The sequence below is a fragment of the Macaca nemestrina genome, chromosome 10 (genome assembly GCF_043159975.1).
Source record: "Macaca nemestrina isolate mMacNem1 chromosome 10, mMacNem.hap1, whole genome shotgun sequence".
NCBI classification, from domain to species: Eukaryota; Metazoa; Chordata; class Mammalia; order Primates; family Cercopithecidae; genus Macaca; species Macaca nemestrina.
The window spans coordinates 83,302,520-83,323,245 of record NC_092134.1 but is presented as its reverse complement, the minus strand read 5'-3'; the positions used below and the strand labels follow the sequence as shown (position 1 = coordinate 83,323,245).

The 20,726-nt window shown below is 46.5% G+C and overlaps 2 protein-coding genes across 3 annotated transcripts; both read left to right on the top strand.

Annotated features, from left to right (window-relative positions):
• The first annotated feature begins 484 nt into the window (after positions 1-484).
• Positions 485-10,053, top strand: LOC105492852 (cytochrome c oxidase assembly factor COX14). 2 transcript variants are annotated; one of them, XM_011760127.2, is made up of 3 exons: positions 506-706; positions 8,482-8,535; positions 9,626-10,053. In XM_011760127.2, the coding sequence occupies exon 3, from the start codon at positions 9,634-9,636 to the stop codon at positions 9,805-9,807; it is 174 nt and encodes a 57-aa protein (XP_011758429.2). In that variant the 5' UTR covers positions 506-706; positions 8,482-8,535; positions 9,626-9,633; the 3' UTR covers positions 9,808-10,053. The 2 variants fall into 2 exon arrangements, with proteins under 2 accessions (XP_011758430.2, XP_011758429.2); XM_011760128.3 differs by lacking the exon at positions 8,482-8,535 and having other exon boundaries at positions 485-706.
• Positions 10,054-10,170: 117 nt separating this feature from the next.
• Positions 10,171-16,451, top strand: LOC105492853 (developmental pluripotency-associated protein 3-like). Its single transcript, XM_071071748.1, has one exon. It carries the CDS (start codon positions 10,479-10,481, stop codon positions 10,971-10,973), a length of 495 nt encoding a protein of 164 aa, XP_070927849.1. The 5' UTR covers positions 10,171-10,478; the 3' UTR covers positions 10,974-16,451.
• The last annotated feature ends 4,275 nt before the right edge of the window (positions 16,452-20,726 follow it).

The following is a 20,726-nucleotide window of genomic DNA, read 5'->3' as shown; positions in this document are numbered from 1 at the left end:
CACGGGGCAGAAACGTTAGACACTCATCCCTCGTGCCCATTCCTTGGTCACGGCCCAAGCTGCCGCATCCTTGGCGGTCCGGGCCTCGCGGTGCCCCTCGGGTCCCTACCTGGACTCGGCCCACAGCCTGGCTCTAGGGGGCGCGCGGTTCACCTCCAGAGGGCCGGCTCCGAGAATCTACCCAGCTACTGGAGACGTCACCGCGCCATAGGCTGAGGATTGGCTGACTCTGATTTAGCATCCTAAAACTTCCGGTTCCAGAGCTTGGCTCGTCAAAGACCCTCCCTCGAGGGAGCGAAACCACAGCCCCCAGAATTCAGCGGGCCTCTCCGAGACCACAGCGCGTCTGAGGATGCGTAGTAAGGATAACGGGCCCGGAAGCCGGAAGTTCAATGCCGGCCTTCAGCTGGACTGACGGCCGGCGCTGACTCCCGCCTTAGTGGGCGGAGTTGTGCCGCCTCTGATGCGCAGTTCCCTTTCTAGCGCTGCAAGCCGAATCCTAGAGGCTAACCCGGCAGGTGGGCGGGAGAAAGTCGGTTTCCGCACCAATAGCTGAGGCGTTCAGGGTTGTCCAGGGACGCTATCCTCACGTGTCTGGTTCCGAGTGCTGCGTTTGGCTGTGCTGGGAAGTTGAGTAGACAGTGGCCTCGAGACCCTGCCTGCCTGAGGAGGCCTCGGTTGGTCGCGAAGGAGCTGCAGCATCCAGGTACGCCGCCGGCTAGGGCCGAGCAGGGGCTGCCAGTCCCGCTGCCTGCGCGCCCACCTGAGTCAGCCTCCGCTTGTCGCGTCCTCCCATCCCCCAGTCTTCAGGCCTGGTGCCCTTGAATTCAGTCACCCGCGTCTGTTGTGTCGCGGACCGCGAGCCGCACTGCTTCCTGCCCAAGCCCAAGCCCAAGCCCAAACTCCTCGCAGCAGTAGGTCCGCCTTGCTAGAGCTCAGCACTAATCTTGTCAAACCTCGACTCCTGCCTGGACCCTCCACGCTCCGACTACTCCAAATGTCCCTTCCTTTATAGACCTCTGCGTCCTGATGAGTGGCTCTCCGGGGCACCCTTCGTGCATATCGGCTATCCAGCTCCACCTCTTGACCGCATTCACTTCCTGGAATGCTCTCCCTGCTTTTCTCCAGCCCGCCCTTCTAAAAAGACAGTTCCACTCCCACCCCGATTCCCACCCCTACCCTTTTCTGCTAAGTTTTCTCAAGCCCCCACCGTGTCTCTGAGCTCTTGTCTGAACTCTCACAGTGCCTCTCCCATCAGACCGTAAGCTCCTGTATGACAGAAGCCATGTTCTTTTTAGCGGCCTCGGTAGCATTATGTATTGTATTGTATTGTATTTATTGTATATTTTATTTTATTTATATCATACAGGGTCTTGCTTTGTCGCTCAGGCTGCATGTGTGCCCCACCAAGCCCGGGCATTAAAAAAAAAAAAAAAGATTTTTCTTTTTTAAAAAAGGTCTCGCTATGAGTGCAAGCCATCCTCCTGCCTCGGCCTCCCAAAGTGTTGAGATTATCGGCGTGAGCCGCCGCACCAGGCCGATACTACTCTCTAAGTGCCGAATAAAAAGTAGATAAATGGTGATGGATAGATACCCTAAAAGCCCTGAGTTGACCACTGTGCAATGTATGCATGTAACAAAATCGCACCTCTACCCATACATTTATACAAATTTTTAAAAACGGGCGAATCTAAGCCGAGATGATAGATGCATTTGAGGGAATGAGTTTTCCAGGGGAGAAACCTGAGTCTTGAGGTCCCCCTGTGTTTAGAAGGCAGAACAAGAGAAAAGCCATAACCCTTGCAAATTGCACCCCTAAGACATTTTCTGTAATGATTTTATGTTTTTTCCCATTTTTCTGAAACCTGCAGCCCAACCCTATCACTCCATAACGGAGACCCAGTGTTTTGTGCTTTATTGAGAAAATGGATGCCCCTCAGATGAAAGTGTTCCTCTGCTAACCTCAAAAGTTTCCCTTATTTCCAAGATTAATCCTTCTACTCATGCATGTAACCTCCCTCCCTTCCTCCCTCCCTCCCTCCCTTCCTTCCTTCCTTCCTTCCTTCCTTCCTTCCTTCCTTCCTTCCTTCCTTCCTTCCTTCCTTCCTTCCTTCTTTCCTGCCTCCCTCCCTCCCTCCCTCCCTTCCCTCCCTCCCCTCCCTCCCTTCCCTCCCTCCCTTCCCTCCCTCCCTTTTCTGATGGAGTTTTGCTCTTGTTGCCCAGGCTGGGGTGCAGTGGCGCGATCTCCACAGCGCGATCTCTGCTCACCGCAACCTCTGCCTCCTGGGTTCGTGATTCTCATGCCTCAGCCTCTGGAGTAGCTGGGATTACAGGCATTCGCCACCATGATCAGCTAATTTTGTATTTTTAGTAGAGATGGGGTTTCTCCGTGTTGGTCAGGCTGGCCTCGAACTGCCGATCTCAGGTGATCTGCCTGTCTTGGCCTCCCAAAGTCCTGGGATTACAGGCCTGAGCCACTGCACCCGGCCTGGGCATATCATATTTTCCTAGGCCATCGCCTATCTGGTTCTATCCTGCCCACCTCACTTCTTGCATCCTCAGTTTAGCCACCACCTTCATCCCCTTTGAAACATATTCTGGGCCGGGCACGCTGGCACATGCCTATATTCCCAGCACTTTGGGAGTCTGAGGCGGGTAGATCACTTGAGGTCAGGAGTTTGAGACCAGCCTGGCCAACATGGTGGTGAAACCCCATCTCAACTAAAAATACAAAAAATTAGCTGGGCGTGGTGGCACATGCCTGTAATCCCAGCTACTGGGGAGGCTGAGGCAGGAGAATCTCTTGAACCTGGGAGGCGAAAGTTGCAGTAAGCCAAGATTGTGCCACTACACTCCAGCCTGGGTGCAAACGAAATTCCATCTCAAAAACAAAACAAAACAAAAACCAAAACAAAAGCATATTCAGGTCTTTCTCATTAATAAGCAAAACAAAAGTAGAATTTTCTTAATCTTGTTACCTTCTGAAGCTGCTGTCCTGTCACTCCCATCAGTACTTATCTTTGGGGTAAGAAGATTGTGATTCTTGTAAAAATGTTTCTCTGTCCTGGAAAACTGGTAGACATGTGAATCTTGCGGGGTTCATAGGCCTGCTGGGGCTCTGCCTAAGAATCTGTGCTCTTGATGTCTATATTGCTCTTTACTTGATGTTTATACTACCTATTCCACTTCAGTGCAGTCAGCTGACTGGAATCCTAGGCTTACTGGTGACCTCGTCACCCGTTCCCACCCAGTGTTCCTATCTGACCAGTCTTCATAGTAGTTAACTTTGCAGTAGTGGTGCCCAATTTCTTTTCTTTTCTTTAATTTTTGAGACGAAGTCTTGCTCTGTTGCCCAGGCTGAAGTGCAGTGGTGCGATCTCAGCTCACTGCAACCTCCGCCTCCTGGGTTCAAGTGATTCTCCTGTGTCAGTCTCCTGAGTAGCTGGGATTACAGGCATGTGCCACCATGCCCGGCTAATTTTTGTATTTTTAGTCGAGACGGGGTTTCATCGTATTGGTCAGGCTTGTCTTGAACTCCTGACCTCAGGTTATCCGCCCACTTCTGCCTCCCAAAGTACTGGGATTACAGGCGTGAGCCACCACGGCCAGCCTTTTTTTTTTTTTTTCTTCTTTACTATCATTATTATATTAGAGACACAGTCTTGCTCTGCGAGTACAGGGCCGTGATCACAGCTCACTGCAGCCCCAAACTCGTGGACTCCCACCCAAACCTTCTTAGTAGCTGGGACTGCAGGTGCATGCCACCACACCCAGCTATGGTTCTCAATTTTTATTCTAGCCTAACACACTGGAAAGGTACAGTACACCTCCATCAGTGGCAGTGACTTGATACAGCAGTGATTTTCAACCAGGAAGGGGGATGTAGTTAAATGAAAAACAAAAAAAAAAAAACAAAAAAAAACCCAGGTGTTTCTGGAATTTTTTTTTTTTTTTTTTGAGAGGTGGAGTTTTGCTTGTTGCCTAGGCTGGAGTGCAGTGGCTCTATCTCAGCTCACCACAACCTCTGCCTCCTGGGTTCAAGCGATTCTCCTGCCTCAGCTTCCTGAATAGCTGGGATTACAGGCATGTGCCACAATGCTTGGCTAATTTTTGTATTTTTAGTAGGGATGGGGTTTTTCCGTGTTGATCAGGCTGGTCTTGAACTCCTGACCTCAGGAGATCCGCCTGCCTTGGCCTGTCAAAGTGCTGGGACTACAGGAGTGAGCCACTGTGCCCGGCCTTGGAATTTCCTACCTGCCTTTTTTCCTTAATTGTTGCCTTCTTCAAACTGTTGCTCCCTTGGCCTCTCTCTTTCTGTCCTTATCCTCTGCTTTGGTTTTGCTCTTTACCTCCATATATATCTGAAACATAGCTTCCCTTCTAAGATCTATCTAAATTTGTGTTTCCATCTGCCTGATAGACATCATCACATGAATGTTGTGTTGAGCATCTTAATTTTTTTTTTTTTTTTTGAGACGGAGTCTCGCTCTGTCGCCTGGCTGGAGTACAGCGGCTGCAACTTCTGCCTTCTGGGTTCAAGCGATTCTTCTGCCTCAGCCTCCCAAGTAGCTAGGACTACAGGTGCGCGCCACCATGCCCGGCTTATTTTTGTATTTTTAGTAGAGACAGGGTTTCACCATGTTGGCTAGGATGGTCTCAATCTCTTGACCTCGTGATCTGCCTACCTTGTACTCCCAAAGTGCTGGAATTACAGGCGTGAGCCACCGTGCCCGGCCATTTTTTTGTTTGTTTGTTTTTGTTTTTTTTAAATAGAGATGGAGTCTTGCTGTGTTGCCTAGGCTTAGTCTTGAACTCCTGGGCTAAAGCGATTTCTCCTGCCTCAGCCTCCCAAAGTGCTGGGATTACCGGTGTGAACCACCATGCCTGGCTGAGCATCTTAATTTTAACATGTTCAAACCCAGCTCATGATCCTCTTTTTTTTTTTTTTGAGACAGGGTCTCTCTGTCACCCAGACTGGAGTGTAATGGCATGATCTTGGCTCACTGCACCTCTACCTCCTGGGCTCAAGCGATCCTCCCACCTCAGCTTCCTGAGTAGCTGGGACTACAGGTGCATGCTGCTACACCGAACTAATTTTTGTTATTTTTTGTAGAGACAGGGTTTCACCATGTTGCCCAGGCTGGTCTCAAAGTTGTGGGCTCAAGCAATCCATCTGCCTTTGCCTCCCAAAGTGCTGGCATTACAGGTGTGAGCCACTGCACCGGCCACATGATCTTCTTAATGGACACTGCCACCACCCTGTATATACAGTGATACATACCTCTTCTCTCATTTCTTATTTCTGTTAATAGTATCCCAATCTATAAAGTTTCCTAACTTGGAGGTATTAATATTTTCAGCTTTGCCCTAATCCATTCCATTGATAAATCTTTTTCTACTTCCAAAGTAACTTCTGCATCTGTCCTTTCCATTTCTACTGCTACCACTGCTTTAGCTCAGAATCTGAAGAAGTTTTTTTGTTTTTTTTTTTTGAGATGGAGTCTTGCTCTGTCCCCCATGCTGGAGTGCAGTGGTTCTCTCTTGGCTCACTGCAACCTCTGCCTCCCATGTTCAAGTGATTCTCTTACCTCAGCCTCCTGAGTAGCTGGGGCTACAGGCATCACCACCACGCCCGGCTAATTTGTGTATTTTTAGTAGAGACAGGGTTTTGCCATGTCGGCCAGGCTGGTCTCAAACTCCGGACCTCAGGTGATCCGCCCACCTCGGCCTCCCAAAGTGTTGGGATTATAGGTGTGAGCCACTGCGCCCAGCCTGAAGAGTTGTTGCTAATTGGGTATTAGGGAAGACCATAGGATGGATTAAGATGAGAGAGGGAAGGTAAGGTTGTAGACAGCAGGATTATGTCTGTTAGTTGGTTTTATGTCACTTTTCTAGCCAAGCTGTACCATCCTGTTTTTGTTGGTTGGTGAATGCTTCCAGCTCTTTTCCTCCAGCCCTTGGAAGAGGTGGTCCTATAATTGTTAAGCATCTAGCTAGGGTGATGAGTGGGAATAGGAATAATAAGTGACAGGGAAGTTGAAGGCTGCAGGGGGCTTAGTATTCAGCTCCATGGTGTGTGTGTTTTCTACCTTAATGTCCAACTTCGTGGGTGTGTGTTTTGTTCACTGTTGCATGCACAGCTTGGGGCCATTTCAAACCTCAGAACCTCAGATTTCAAACCTGAACACAGTCATTTCTCATCTTGAACTTGTGTCACTTACTATTCTTCCTCTGACCTTACTTAATATCAGTTTCCATAGTGGGATTATATTTCAAAGAAGCTGTGCCTCAGCTCAGCTTGGGGTCCGCACTCAAGGCCTGCCTCAAAGGCAATGTTCAGCCCTTAGGGTTTACTCTGAGAAGCATTTACATGTCTGTACCTATGTCTGATCCCTCTAAACCAGTGAATCCTGAGCTTTACTTTCATATTTTTTTGTTTTTTGATACAGGGTCTCACTCTGTCACCCAGGCTGGAGTGCAGTGGTACGATCACAGCTCACTGCAGCCTCGACCTCCTGGGCTCAAGCAATCCTCCCACCTCAGCCTCCTGAGTAGCTGGGACTACAGCCACATGCCACCATGCCTGGCTAATGTAAAAAAATTTTTTTGTGGGGATGGGGTCTCACTATGTTGCCCAGGCTGGTCTCAAACTCCTGGCCTCAAGTGATCCTCCTGACTCGGCCTCCCAAAGCATGGGATTACAAGTGTGAGCCACCGTGCCCTGCCCAGGTTCTCGACTTTGTTTTGTTTGTGTGTATGCTTTGGCGTGTATGTGCACATGGCTGTGGTAAGGGGCGGGATTTTAAGTGTCTCTGCCTACAGTGCTGAGAGCCAGTAAGTGGAGAGCAAGCTGCCAAAACTAAAAATAGAGTCCTCTTAGGCCTCACTGGCAGGCTTATTGGAGCCCAGTTCTCTCGAGGCTCCTCAGGACTGGTCCGAAGGTCCCTGCTGTGTTGGCGTCTGCTCGAGCGTGTCATCAGCTGATTAGCAGGAAGGATATGATTCCTACGCCCTCCCAACCAATGAAGAGTTGGAAAAGGTTGTTGGCAGTAACTAGAATTAGTATGGCAGCGAGAAAAACAAGGAAGTATTTGAAGAATTGGTTGATGTTTGGGTCCTCCCCTCTTGGCTTCCACCCTGGCTCTTTTTTTTTTTTTTTTTTTTTTGAGACGGTATCTTGCTCTGTTGCCCAGGCTGGAGTGCAATGATGCAATCTCGGCTCAACTGCAACCTCTGCCTCCTGGGTTCAAGAGATTCTCCTGTCTCAGCCTCTGAGTAGCAGGGACACAGCTGTGCACCACCATGCTAGGCTAATTTTTTTTTTTTTTTTTGAGATGGAGTCTTGCTCTGTCACCAGGCTGGAGTGCAACAGCGCGATCTCGGCTCACTGTGGCCTCTGCCTCCCGGGTTCAAGCGATTCTCCTGCCTCAGCCTCCCAAGTAGCTGGGATTACAGGCGTGCGCTGCCACGCCCAGCTAATTATTTGTATTTTTAGTAGAGACAGGGTTTCACCCTGTTGGCCAGGATGGTCTCGATCTCCTGACCTTGTGATGTGCCCGCCTCAGCCTCCCAAAGTGCTAGGATTACAGGCGTGAGCCACCATACCCTAACCTTTTTTTTTTTTTTTTTGAGATGGAGTCTCACTCTGTCATCCAGGCTAGAGTGCACTGGCGCAATCTCACTTCACTGCAACCTCCGCCTCCCAGGTTCAAGCAGTTCTCGTGCCTTACTCTCCTGAGGAGCTGGGATTACAGGCGAGCGCCTCCATGCCCAGCTAATTTTTGTATTTTTAGTAGAGACAGGGTTTCACCATGTTTGCCAGGCTGCTCTCGAACTCCTGACCTCAGGTGTTCCGCTCGCCTTGGCCTTCCAAAGTGCTGAGATTACAGGCATGAGCCACTGCGCCCGTTCCCACCTTGGCATTCTGAACACAGTCTTGCCTTTCGCTGCTATTTCTGTCGGTCTTCATGCAGCTTGCACATACCCCCACCCCGTCCTTGACGGAAACCATGCTCTGGTTGTTGTTTCTTTAAATATATATATATGTATTTTTGGCCAGGCGCGGTGGCTCATGCCGTAATCCCAGTACTTTGGGAGGCTAAGGCGGGTGGATCACGAGGTGAGAAGATCGAGACCATCCTGGCTAACATGATGAAACCCCGTCTCTACTAAAAATACAAAAAATTAGCCGGGTATGGTGGCAGGTGCCTGTAGTCCCAGCTACTGGGGAGGCTGAGGCAGGAGAATGGCATGAACCTGGGAGGCGGAGGTTGCAGTGAGCCGAGATCACACCACTGCACTCCAGCCTGGGGGACAGAGTGAGACTCTGTCTCAATAAAAAAAATATATATGATATAAAATATATATTATATATATAACATATATAAAATACATTTTTTTTTATTGAGGTAGTGTTCTTGACTTTTAAGAAACCTATCTCACTGATTTCAGTCAATCTTTTATTTTCAATTCCCTCAACAGAGTAGCACCTACGAACACATTCATGGACCCAAATTGAGGGACATTTTGTTCCAGGTAAGGGATTCTCTACTAAACTTTCTCGTTTCCTAGCTTGGAATATCCAGGGAACAGTTAAATTAGAGGTAATTTATCTCATGCAAATGTGAGTTAACAATTTGCTGGGGACTCAGTAAGTTTCTTTTTAGCCTGTGGGATAGGTTCTTAGTGTTGAGTTTAGAACGTAGAATTAATGCTGTAGAAGGTTAAGTATAATTGAAATAATATAAAAGTACTTTTGACAGTATTTCAGTTATATTATGGCTTAAACAAGCTTTAATGTTGACTTGGAAAGCTAACCACCATGAATAAGATCGTTTTTATGGGGAAACAAATTGGATATTGCCTGAAAGATTCCCGTTTGATCTTCCTAGAGAGAATAATTCACTGCAAATATTTCATTTCTGCTACCTCCATTAGTTCCCTCCTAGCTAGACAAACTGATGCTTGCTGAATATTACCAGTTAGAGCAGCCCTGGCTGGTGCAGTGGCTCACGCCTGTACAGAATCCCAGCACTTTGGGAGGCCAAGGTGGGAGGATCACTTGAACCCAGGAGTTCAAGACCAGCCCTGGCAACATACATAGCAAGACCCCGTCTCTACAAAAAAATAGAAAAACTGGCGGGTGTGGTGGTACACACCTGTAGCTTCAGCTACTTGGAAGGCTGAGGTGGGAGGGTGGGCTTGAGCCCAGGAGATCGAAGCTGCAATGAGCCATGCTCACGCCACTGCACTCCAGCCTGGGCAACAGAGTGAGAACTTGTCTCAAAACAAAACAAACCCCAGCAGTCCAGGCTGGTCCATGCCCGTTACTTCTCTCCGCAGGCATGGAAGGCCAAGTGTTGGCTTTGATGACATTCAGAGGCACCTGGTTCCAGGCTTGTTTCTATATCTTGTACGCAGATTTTATTTGTCCTTTTGAATCATAGAGTTCCTAAATGATATCTTCCAGTATCCTTATGAGACTTTACTTAGATATAGGGGCTATTCAGTATAGAGTGCGGACAGACCAAGAAGGGTGCAGAAGATATGGAATGGCTTTAAACAGGGAGATGGGCCATGCAGATGAGGCCTTATCCTCAGGTCTAAATTCAATCTGTCTTTGTAGGAGACAAGATGCCATCTGGCAAGCAGCTGGCTGACATTGGCTATAAGACCTTCTCTGCCTCCATGATGCTCCTTACTGCGTATGGGGGGTACCTCTGCAGTGTCGGAATCTACCACTATTTCCAGCAGCGCAGGGCCCAGCGCCAGGCGGCAGAAGAACAGAAGACCTCAGGAATCCTGTAGATCTGGGGGGCTTTTTCTCCTGAGCAGAGAGGCCCAAGGCATGCTGTGGAGAGACTTCACCTGCCACCATTTCCAGGTCAACAGGACTAGAGCGTTGATGGTTTTCAAACTCTGTTGGAAGAAAGTGTCTGTAATTTCTCTGGTTCTGCCAGTCTGTGCCAGTTTGACAGTTTATGGAGGCTGTTGAATCATAATAGCAATGTGAGTGTGAGGTACACCTACAGACATTAAATATTTTGCCATGTCTGTGTCTTGGTGTTTTTTGTTTACCCAAATAGTGTATGAACCACAAAAGGGGAGCCTTGTCTACCAGTTTTCTGGGTATAGACTGGATTACCATATCTCGAGCCCTTAGCACCCGTGAAGTGGGTGATATACAGCTCCAGGGGTAGTATCTACCCTCATGATCTCAGAGGAAAGATTGTCCCAGGATTTATATAAATCCCCTGAAAGAATTCTGTAAGAAGCTTTTCTCTGGGTAGTGCCCATTCCTGGGCTGATTACTGGATCTAGGTATTTGGTTACTCTGGCCAGCATGGCCACGTGTACACCTCTACATCGAGGAGGGTAGAGGCCCTTGTTTGACAACTGTAATCAAACTGCATGCAGCAAAGGAGGATAGTTCCCGGTTTCAAAGATCCAGGAGAAGCTTAGTGTTGTTCAAGACGCAGATGGACCCATCACAGCAGTTTAATCCAACCTCCATCCCAGAGTCTTCACAAATGCTGACCCAAGAAAATTCTCGGGACGATTCAGGGGCCTCTGAAATCTGTTCCGAGATGTTGATAAAGAACCTTAGTAACTTGACTATCAACGCCAGTAACGAATCCCCTTCCCCTCTATCAGAAGATTCACTCCATCGAGTGATAGATGGAATTGCTGCAAGAGCACCAGTCCTCAGGGAAATCAGAGATGACTTGATTTACAGGAGGAGAGGAGTAAGAACATTGCTGTCTGTGCAGAGAGAAAGGATGGCAAGATTCAGATACATGTTACTCGGCAGAGTTCGTACGTGTGAAAGAATACTAACAAACACTGGGCTTAAGGGAGTTAGGAAGGAATCAAGACCATTCAGATGTCCCTGCAGTTTCTGCGTGTCCAACGGATGGGATCCTTCTGAGAATGCTAGAATAGGGAATTATGACACCAAGCCACTTCAGCCATAAGACTTATTCTTGCACCTTTTTCTTCTTGCTGGTAATTTTATATAGCAGGTTGTGAAAGCTACTCTATGCTAGTATAGACTATACACCAACAATATTAATGAGTTCTAGGATGTATTTTTCTTCTTGTATCTTTTTCTTCCTACTGTGATACTAGTAATTTGTAAGGGATCTGTGTCATTTGAATGTATTTGAATAACTTTAGCTCTACTGTTTGATTTGACCCAAAGACGACATAAGTATTCCCATGTGTCTTAGAAGCCCAAAGTCAGTGAGATGAAACCCAACATCGAGAAATTGAAGCAAAGTTACTTGTGGATAAAGAAAGCATTAGGTAGTTTGGCTATAGCATAATAACTAGATTTTCTGGCTTTCAAAAATTTGGATTGCAATCACAGCAAACTTTGTTATTTTTATGGTTTTCAGTACAAAAGTGTTTATATAGAAATAATAAAGTTGACATTTGAGTACCTTTTTAAAAAAAAAAAAAAAAAGGAGGATAGTTCCCAAGAGGAAGGGCCGTTGGGCAGCGTATGGTAAAACAGTTCACCTCCTTAAGCTCAGTGGGTGTAGTAGAGCATAAGGATAGATTCACTGTGCTGCTGCACAGGAAACCTACCTGGAGGTTTTATTGCAGAGATGTGAAAAGGCTTTGAAAGAAAACAAAATGCTTTCAAGACCTCATTAGGAAGTGAGAGATCCTTGCCACCATTCCATTTTGAGCTTTGAGGCTCAGCTGGTTCACCTCATTCTTGGTGATTGACCAGAATATCAGCCCCTCTGGACACCTGTCCTCTCCCATACACTCATGTGCAGACTGCGCTGACCTTTGCCCCTGCTCATAAACCTCTTCTATAATTTTAAAACACCAACTTTCGGCTGGGCACAGTGGCTCACACCTATAAGCCCACCACTTTGGGAGGCTGAAGCAGGAGGATCCCTTGAGCCCAGGAGTTTGAGACCAGCCTGGGCAACATGGTTGAAACCCTGTCTCTACAAAAAAATTTGAAAAATTTGCCAGGCATGGTGATGCATACCTGTAGTCCGGTTGGAGGATCACTTGAGCCCAAGAGGCTGAGGCTGCAGTAAGCTATGGTCGTGCCAGTGCAGTCTAGCTCAGGTGACAGAGACCCTGCCAACCAAAATCCATCCATGCATATATGCATACCAACTTTCCTATATCCTCAACCCCTCTACTCCCATCTCCTCCGTGTCACCAAGGGCTCTCCTGCCTGCTCTGCTTTCCCACAGTAGGGTCATCATTCTCCCAGATCCTCAGTGCCACTTTCAAATATTACCTTTCCTACCCCAGCATCAAATTAGTCCTTTTTGACAAACTTTCTTATATTCTCATTTCTACTTCTCTAGACCTTGGAGACTTCAGGTCTCTTGATTCCATTTTTCCCCCATCCGTCAGCCCCCTTTGCCTGCACTGCTTCCTTGTCCAGCATATGCCCATAGCTGATCCCCTGAACAACTCACCAGCACCTGCAGTCTCTGCCTTCATCTGTCTTGTTACCAAGCTTGGACCTTGGTCCTTTAATTACCTTTTCTAATTCACCCTCTTCTTTTGAGTATGTAAACTTGCTTAAGGCCCTCCATCCCACACCAAAACAGCTATTCAGGTTTGGTTGTTGTTGTTGTTTAGACGGAGTCTCGCTCTTTCACCTAGGTTGGAGTGTAGTGACGTCGCTGCAACCTCCACCTCCCAGGTTCAAGCAATTCTCCCACCTCAGCCTCCTGAGTAGCTGGGACTACAGGCGCACGCCACTGTGCCCGGCTACTTTTTGTATTTTTAGTAGAGACAGGGCTTCACCATGTTGGCCAGGCTGGTCTTGAACTCCTGACTTCAGGTGATCCTTCCGCTTTGGCCTCCCAAAGTGATGGGATTACAGGCGTGAGCCACTGTACCTGGCCCCTGAGGTAGTCTTGTACAACGAATTGTCCTAAGTCCTGCACAACTATCAGATGTCCTAGATATTTGGTAGGTGAAAAAAGTTTATATAATAATTATCTGAGCATATAACCTAACTCCCTTTTACATAAAAACAAAGTGTTTTTTGTGCAGTTCTGCAGGCATGCAACTAAATGGAGGCAAGACTGTACAGTAGTTTGTTCACCATTTCAGAAAATCGTGCCATTAATGGCTGAGACAGCTGCTAGTGTTTGAGTCTCTGATACAACAGAATATATATCAGTCTGCACAGGATAGTAGAGTGTTGTAAGGCCACACACAGTGGCTTACGCCTGTAATCCCAACACTTTGGGAGGCTGAGGTGGGAGGATTGCCTGAGCCAAGGAGTTAGAGGTTACCATGAGCCATGATTGCACGACTGCACTCCAGCCTGGCAACAGAGTGAGACCTTGTCTTTTTTTTCTTTTTTTGAGACAGTCTCCCTCTGTTACCCAGGCTGCAGTACAGTGGCACAATCTCAGCTCACTGCAACCTCTGCCTCCCAGGTTCAAGCGGTTCTCCTGCCTCAGCCTCCTGAGTAGCTGGGACTATGTGTGTGTGCCACCACACCTGGCTAATTTTTGTATTTTTAGTAGAGATGGGGTTTCACCATGTTGGCCAGGCTGGTTAACTCGAACTCCTGGCCTCAAGTGATTCACCCGTCTTGACTTCCCAAAGTGCTGGGATTACAGGTGTGAGCCACGGCGCCTAGCCAAGACCCTGTCTCAGTTAAAAAAAAAAAAAAAAAAAAAAAAAAGGTAGGGGGTGTGTTGTAAATACAGAAAGTAGCCCAAAGGCTGGGTACCATGGGACATGCCTGTAATCCCAGCTACTTGGGAGTCTGAGATGGGATGATCACTTGATCCCACCCAGGAGTTTGAATCAGGCCTGGACATCATAATGAGACTATTGTCTCAAAAAAACAAAACAAAACAAAAAAACAAACAAAAACCCAAAAACCAAAAAATGCAAAAGGTATTGGGCTTTATAGATGAGAACCACTGGCTACTGGGTCAAGGTCAGTGTCTTGGTTTGGGTGGCTGAAGCAAATTACCATAGATGGTAATAGCAATTTATTTCTCATAGTTCTAGAGGCTGGGAAGTCCAGGATCAAGATGCCAGCAGATCCAGTGTATCATGAGGACACTCCTCCTGGTTTGCAGATGGTCATCTTGCTGTGTCCTCACATGGCAGAAAGAGGAAGCAAGCTCTCCTTGTTTGTCTTATAAGGGCACTAATCCCATCACGAGAGGTCCACCCTCAGAACCTAATGACCCCCTAAAGAGCCCACCTAATGCTGTCCCATAATGCTGTCCCACTGGGGGTTAGGATTTTGACATTGGAATTTTGAGGAGGACACAAACGTGCAGTCCATAACAGATTCCCTATCATGATATGCAAGACCTCTTTTTTTGAGATAGGGTCTCCTCTCCATTGCCCAGGCTGGAGGGCAGTGGCCTGATCGTAGCTCACTGCAGCCTCAACCTCCTCTGCTCAAGTGATCCTGCTGCCTCGCCCTCCTGAGTAGCTGGGCTACAGGCACATACCACCACACCTGGTTACTTTTATTATTTTTGTAGAGATGAGGTCTCACTGTTGCCCAGGCTGGTCTCAAACTCTTTGCCTCAAGCAATCCTCCCACCTTGGCCTCTTAAAGTGCTGGGATTACAGGCATGAGCCACCACACCTGGCTATGATGGTTAATTTTACATGTCAACCTGACTGGGTCATAGGGAACCCACATATTTGGTCTTACTCTAGGTGTATCTATCAGGATATTTCTGGGCCTCATTCAATCCATCGAAGGCCTGCCTGTACAGAACACGAAGGCTGATTAAGAGAGAATCTCTGTCTTTAAGGTGGAAAATCAGCCTTCTGCCTTGTGACATGGACTCAGACTGGAACTCATATCGTCAGCTCTCTTGGCTTTCAGGCCTTTGGAACTGGACTGGAACTATACCATTGGCTCTCATGGGTCTTCAGCTCATCACCTGCACATCTGGGGACATCTCAGCCTCCAGAACCATAGAAGCCAATTCCATATAGTAAAGCTCTTTCTCTCATCTATATATCTTACCGGTTCTGTTTCTCTGGAGAACCAGACTAATGCATCCATGTTGACCGGAAAACAGTTCATTCATTGTAATTGCTGTATAATATGCCGCTGAATGAGCATATCAGTTTGTTCCATTACCCTAGTGAAGGGTTATTGGGTTGTTCCCACTTTTTCCCTCTTATAAATCAATAGCAATGCAGTGAGTATTTTTTATGTTTACTTGGGCCTATGTGTTAATTTCTCCAAAGGAGGAAATATTACTGGTATTTAGCTTTACCAGTTGTTAAGTTGCTTTTCCAAAGTGGTTATGTGAATTTCACTCTTACCAGCATTTCCCTATTTTGTTAGTGTTGAGTGGTTCTATTAATTTTAATTTACCTATCATTGATATCTCATAAGCTTGAGGACTTTTTTATTGATTTATTGGCCATTAGTATGTTTACCTGCTGGGATTTTCCTATTTATATCCTCCCCTCACCCCTACTTTTTTTTCCAAGATACTCTGTCGCCCATGCTGAAGTGCAGTGGTGCGATCTCGGCTCACTGCAACCTCCACCTCCCGGGTTCAATTCTCCTCTCAGCCTCCCGAGTAGCTGGGACTACAGGCACATGCCACTGTGCCAGGCTGATTTTTGTATTTTTAGTAGAGACGGGGTTTCACCATGTTGGTCAAGCTGGCCTCGAACTCCTGACCTAAGGTGATTCACCCACCTCAGCCTCCCAAAGTACTCCCAAAGTGAGCTACTGTGCCTGGCCCCACTTCTCTTTCTATTGAGTTGTCTTCTTTGAAAAAACAATTTGTAGGCAGTACCTTATGTATTCTGGATACTAGTATTTTATTAGTTACGTGGGTTGCAGGTTTGACTGAAACAATCTTTTGGAGTTTTTATAGGGTGTGGGTGGCTGTAGAGTTCCATGTTGCCTGCATCACATGTCTCCCCAGAGCAAACCTGTGGACAGTGGATCCGAGACCAGTTTTTATGCACCTTCTTGGCTGGGGATTTGGTGGGGGTGGTGATGTTTTCCAGACCATACAGGAAGTGCACTCATTGAGAAAGATTCTAAAATTCACATAAGGTGCAGGCCCAGGATTCAGAATTTTTAAGAATCTCCTGATCCCACAAGGCTAGGCATTCCAACTTCCTTGCTTCTTCCTTTTACCACCTGGGTGGGTTTTTGATGGTTTCCCTCTTTCAGTAAGGCTGTCGCTCTTTCAGGGTCCCAGCTTTAACTGGGGGTTTCAGTTTCCTACTTGGAGCCAGTCTTGTCTTTAGTTGTATTAAAACAAGTCCTTAAGGTACATTTCCCTTATCCCCTCAGTAACTGTATTGGCTATTTTCCTGTCCACTCTAGTTTTCAGTCCCTTTGTCTTTAGTCTTTCTTGGAAGCTCTGCTATGCATTTTAAAAAAACAGCTTAGAAAATACTTCATCTATCATTTCTACATGTTTGTCTCAGTTTATTTTAGTCTGCATTAAGTATCTTTCATATACTCTCATGTCTCTTCTAAACATAATACCCTTCCCTTCCATTGCTTTTTTGCCTGGCAAAACTCCACCTAACTCTAATGGCCCAGCTTTGCTTTAAAGTTTTCCTCCACCTTGCCAAGAATAATTTAGAATAGTTCTTATCACATTGTATTTTATTTCCCCCTTACTGGAGTGTGAGCACTTGGAGGCTAGAAACCAGATCTTGTTCATCTTTGTGTCTACAGCTCCTGCCATAGTGCCTAATATAAAGTAGGTACTTAATGACTATGTTACTGAACTGAAAATATTTTCCTGCATGAATACTGGATTTTTTAATGTATTTTTTGGAGACAGGGTCTCACTCTGTCACTCAGGCTGGAGTTCAGTGGTGCGATCTTGGCTCACTGCAATCTCCTCCACCTCCAGGGTTCAAGTGATTCTCCTACCTCAGCCTCCCTAGTAGCTGGGATTACAGGTGGCAACCACTGTGCCTGGCTAATTTTTGTATTTTTAGTAGAGATGGGGTTTCGCCATGTTGGCCAGTCTGGTCTTGAACTCCAGACCTCAGGTGATCTGCCTGCTTCTCCCTCCCAGAGTGCTGAGATTACAGATGTGAGCCACTGTGCCTGGCTATGAATATTGGATTTAAAGTCTGAAGAACTTCATTTATCACCCACTAACTAAACTTATGTAATTATGTTTAGGATTAGGATGGACAGTCTAGTTTTTTGTTTTTGTTTTGTTTGAGACAGGGTTTCACTCTGTCACCTAGGCTGGAGTGCAGTGGTGTAATCACGGCTCACTGCAGTTTTGACCTCCAGGCTCAGAAGATTCTCCCACTTTAGCCTGCTGAGTAGCTGGACCACAGGTGCACGGCACCACTTGTGGCTAATTTAAAAAATTATTTGTAGAGATGGGGTCTCCCTTTGTTGCCCAGGCTGGTCTTAAACTCCTGGCCTCAAGCAGTCCTCCTGCCTCAGCCTCCCAAAGTGCTGGGATTACAGGCGTTAAGCCACCACACCTGGCCTTTTTGTTTTTAAACAACTTCTGAGACTAGATTTCCTCATTGTGGCATATTGAATCTTTCATAGATGACTGCAGCAATGTCTCCCATTCCACTGCTCTTCAGTGACCTTGTCACTTCTTCATCGAGAAGTAGAGTCTGTCTTACCACCCTGCCTTGCATCTGGGCAGTCCCTGTAATTACTTTGATCAGTAGCATACAGTGGAAGTGATGGGTGCCACTACTAGACAACACTGTTTTTTTGAGACAGGGTCTCATTCTGTCGCCCAGGCTGCAGTGCAGTGGTGTAGTCATCGCTCACTGTAACTTCAAACTCTGAGCTCAAGTAATCCTCCCACCTGATTCTCCAGAGTAGCTGGGATTACAGGTGTGCACCACAACACTTGGCTACTTTTTAAAATTTTTTGTAGAGATGGGGTCTCGCCTTGTGCCCAGGCTGGTCCCAAACTCTTGGCCTCAAGCAATCCTTCTGCCTTGGCCTCCTCAAGTGTTGGGATTACAGGCTCGAGCCACCATGCCCAGCCTAGACAACACTCCTAACTGGCCTAGCAGCTTCTGCTTCCTGCCTCTTGGAACCTAGCCACCTGTGCAAAGCCCAAGATAATGGAGAGGCATGTACAGGCACTTTAGTTGACAGCCCTGACTGAGCTCCTAGCGAAAATCCAGCATCGACTGATAGCCAGGCAAAACCAGGTAAGTAAATCATCTTGGATGTCCAGTGCAGCTGCGTCTTCATTCAAATAAGTAACTCCATTCCCAGCTACAATCTGACTACAACCACATGAGATCCCTCCAACTGAGCTCAATCAACCAACCACATCATGAGCAATAATAATCTGTTAAACCACTGTTTTAGGGTGGTTTGTTACATATTAATAGATAATCACAACACTCATTTATGGAATGGGGATAATCCTATTTCTACAGAAGTATTTTCTTTCTTTCTTTTTTTTTTTTTTAACATACTTGGCTCAGCCAGTTTTTCCCCCTCCCCTCCCCTCTCCTCCCCTTCCCTCCCCTCCTTCTTCTGCCCTGCCCACCTTTCCCTTCCCTGTGTTTTAAACCTTGGTTATTGTTATATGTGAAATCACTTTTGCCAGGCGCAGTGGCTCACACCTATAATCCCAAAACTTTGGGAGGTCAGGGCGGGTGGATCACTTGAGGTTAGGAGTTCGAGACCAGCCTGGCCAACATGGGGAAACCCCCGTTTCTACTAAAAACACAAAAATTAGCTGGGTATGGTGGCACGCACCTGTGATCCCGGCTAGTCAGGAGGCTGAGGCAGGAGAATCACTTGAACATGAACCGAGATCATGCTATTGTACTCCAGCCTGGCGACAGAGCAAGACTCTGTCTCAAAAAAAAAAATCACTTTCTAAGCAGTAAAGCACTATACAAACGTAAGTGATTTTTCAATTAATAATAAAGCTACTCGGGAAGCAGGAGGATCATTTGAGCCCAGGAGATCAAGGCTGCAGTGAGCTATGATCAAGCCACTGCATTCCAGCCTGGGTGACAGAATGAGACCCTATCTCTAATAAAAGAAGAAGAATAATAAAGTTAAAACCCTTTTATAGCCAACAGAGGAGAGGTAACACCTTATTTCTCTTAAAAATACTCCTGGCTCTCTGGTATAGATGATGTGAATCTTTAACCTACTGGCCACTAATTTGGGTCCTTTCAGGCCATCTACAAAACGGTTTTATGTAGCACCAGTAACGGTTATCTTCTATCTCTGTATTAAAACTCTCTAGAATCCTACCTCTCACCCCCACCCCAACCATTTGCACACAGTTCCTTCTCAGAACAAGATTCTGTTCTGATAGTTGACCCTCATCTTACTTCATTTATCCAATGCAAACTATTTAATAGAATCAGTCTCTGCCTTTGGCTGAATGTTTCTGCAACATCTAGTTTTCCTCATTATGAAATCTTGGGAAGTGCTGGTAGAGACTGCAGAGTGGTTAATTAGATTACGGTATAGAGAGTACGGTGGTTAGGAATAGAGAGGGACAGTAAGTAAGATAGGAATAGTAAGGATTTGACTCCTTACTAGCCGCTTGACCTTAGCAGGTTAACCTCTTGCCTCCTATTGTCATATGTGTTTAATACAGTGCCTAGCATGTAATAAACGTCATGTGTTAGCTATTATTTTTTATTATTGTTTTATCCAGTTGCATCTTTTGTCAGATTAGCTACACCAACCAATCCAGTTTGTATTAACAAGGCAATTGTTCAAATTTCAGAAGACAAAATACATCTCTCATCTGATTTTCAAAAGCATTTTCATTCATATTTCACAACTAGTCTATTCAGTATACCAAGTTGAGGAACTAAAAGTATGACTTAATTTTTTTGTTTTTTGTTTTTTTTAGATGGAGTCTCACTCTGTTGCCCAGGCTGGAGTGCAGTGGTGCTATCTTGGCTCACTGCAACCTCCGCCTCCCGGGTTCAAGTGATTCTTCTGCCTCAGCCTCCCGAGTAGCTGGGACTACAGGCATGTGCCACCATGCCTGGCTGACTTTTTGTATTTTTAGTAGAGACGTGGTTTCACCATGTTAGCCAGGATGGTCTCGATCTCCTGACCTGCTGATTTATCACCCACCTCAGCCTCCCAAAGTGCTGGGATTACAGGCGTGAGCCTCTGCGCCCGGCCAAGTATGACCTAATTTTTAGTCTTCCTGATTAGCTCTGACCAAATGACTACTTAGAACTTGTTTTCCTATTCCCCACAGTAAGTCTTTCTTTTTTTTTTTTTTTTTTTTTTTGAGACGGAGTCTCGCTGTGTCTCCCAGGCTGGAGTGCAGTGGCGTGATCTCGGCTCACTGCAAGCTCCGCCTCCCGGGTTCACGCCATTCTCCCGCCTCAGCCTCCCAAGTAGCTGAGACTACAGGCGCCCGCCACCACGCCCGGCTAGTTTTTTGTATTTTTAGTAGAGACGGGGTTTCACCATGTTAGCCAGGATAGTCTCGATCTCCTGACCTCGTGATCCACCCGCCTCGGCCTCCCAAAGTGCTGGGATTACAGGCTTGAGCCACCGCGCCCGGCCTCACAGTAAGTCTTTCTAAAAATCAAGTCTGTTAGTAAGGTAAGTTTAGTAGGGTCAATATCCCTATAATGTCGATGAACATCAAGTGAGTATCTGATTCTTAGAACAATAACCTATTTATTTCCATTTTCATCTCTCCCTGACACTCTCCATATGTCATAATGTACCTAAGAGCACGTGTGGAAATATTTTGATAATATGAACA

Bases quoted from the DNA above. Each gene is read 5' to 3' on its own strand.
- LOC105492852 (XM_011760128.3), top strand. From the start codon at position 9,634: ATGCCATCTGGCAAGCAGCTGGCTGACATTGGCTATAAGACCTTCTCT.
- LOC105492853 (XM_071071748.1), top strand. From the start codon at position 10,479: ATGGACCCATCACAGCAGTTTAATCCAACCTCCATCCCAGAGTCTTCA.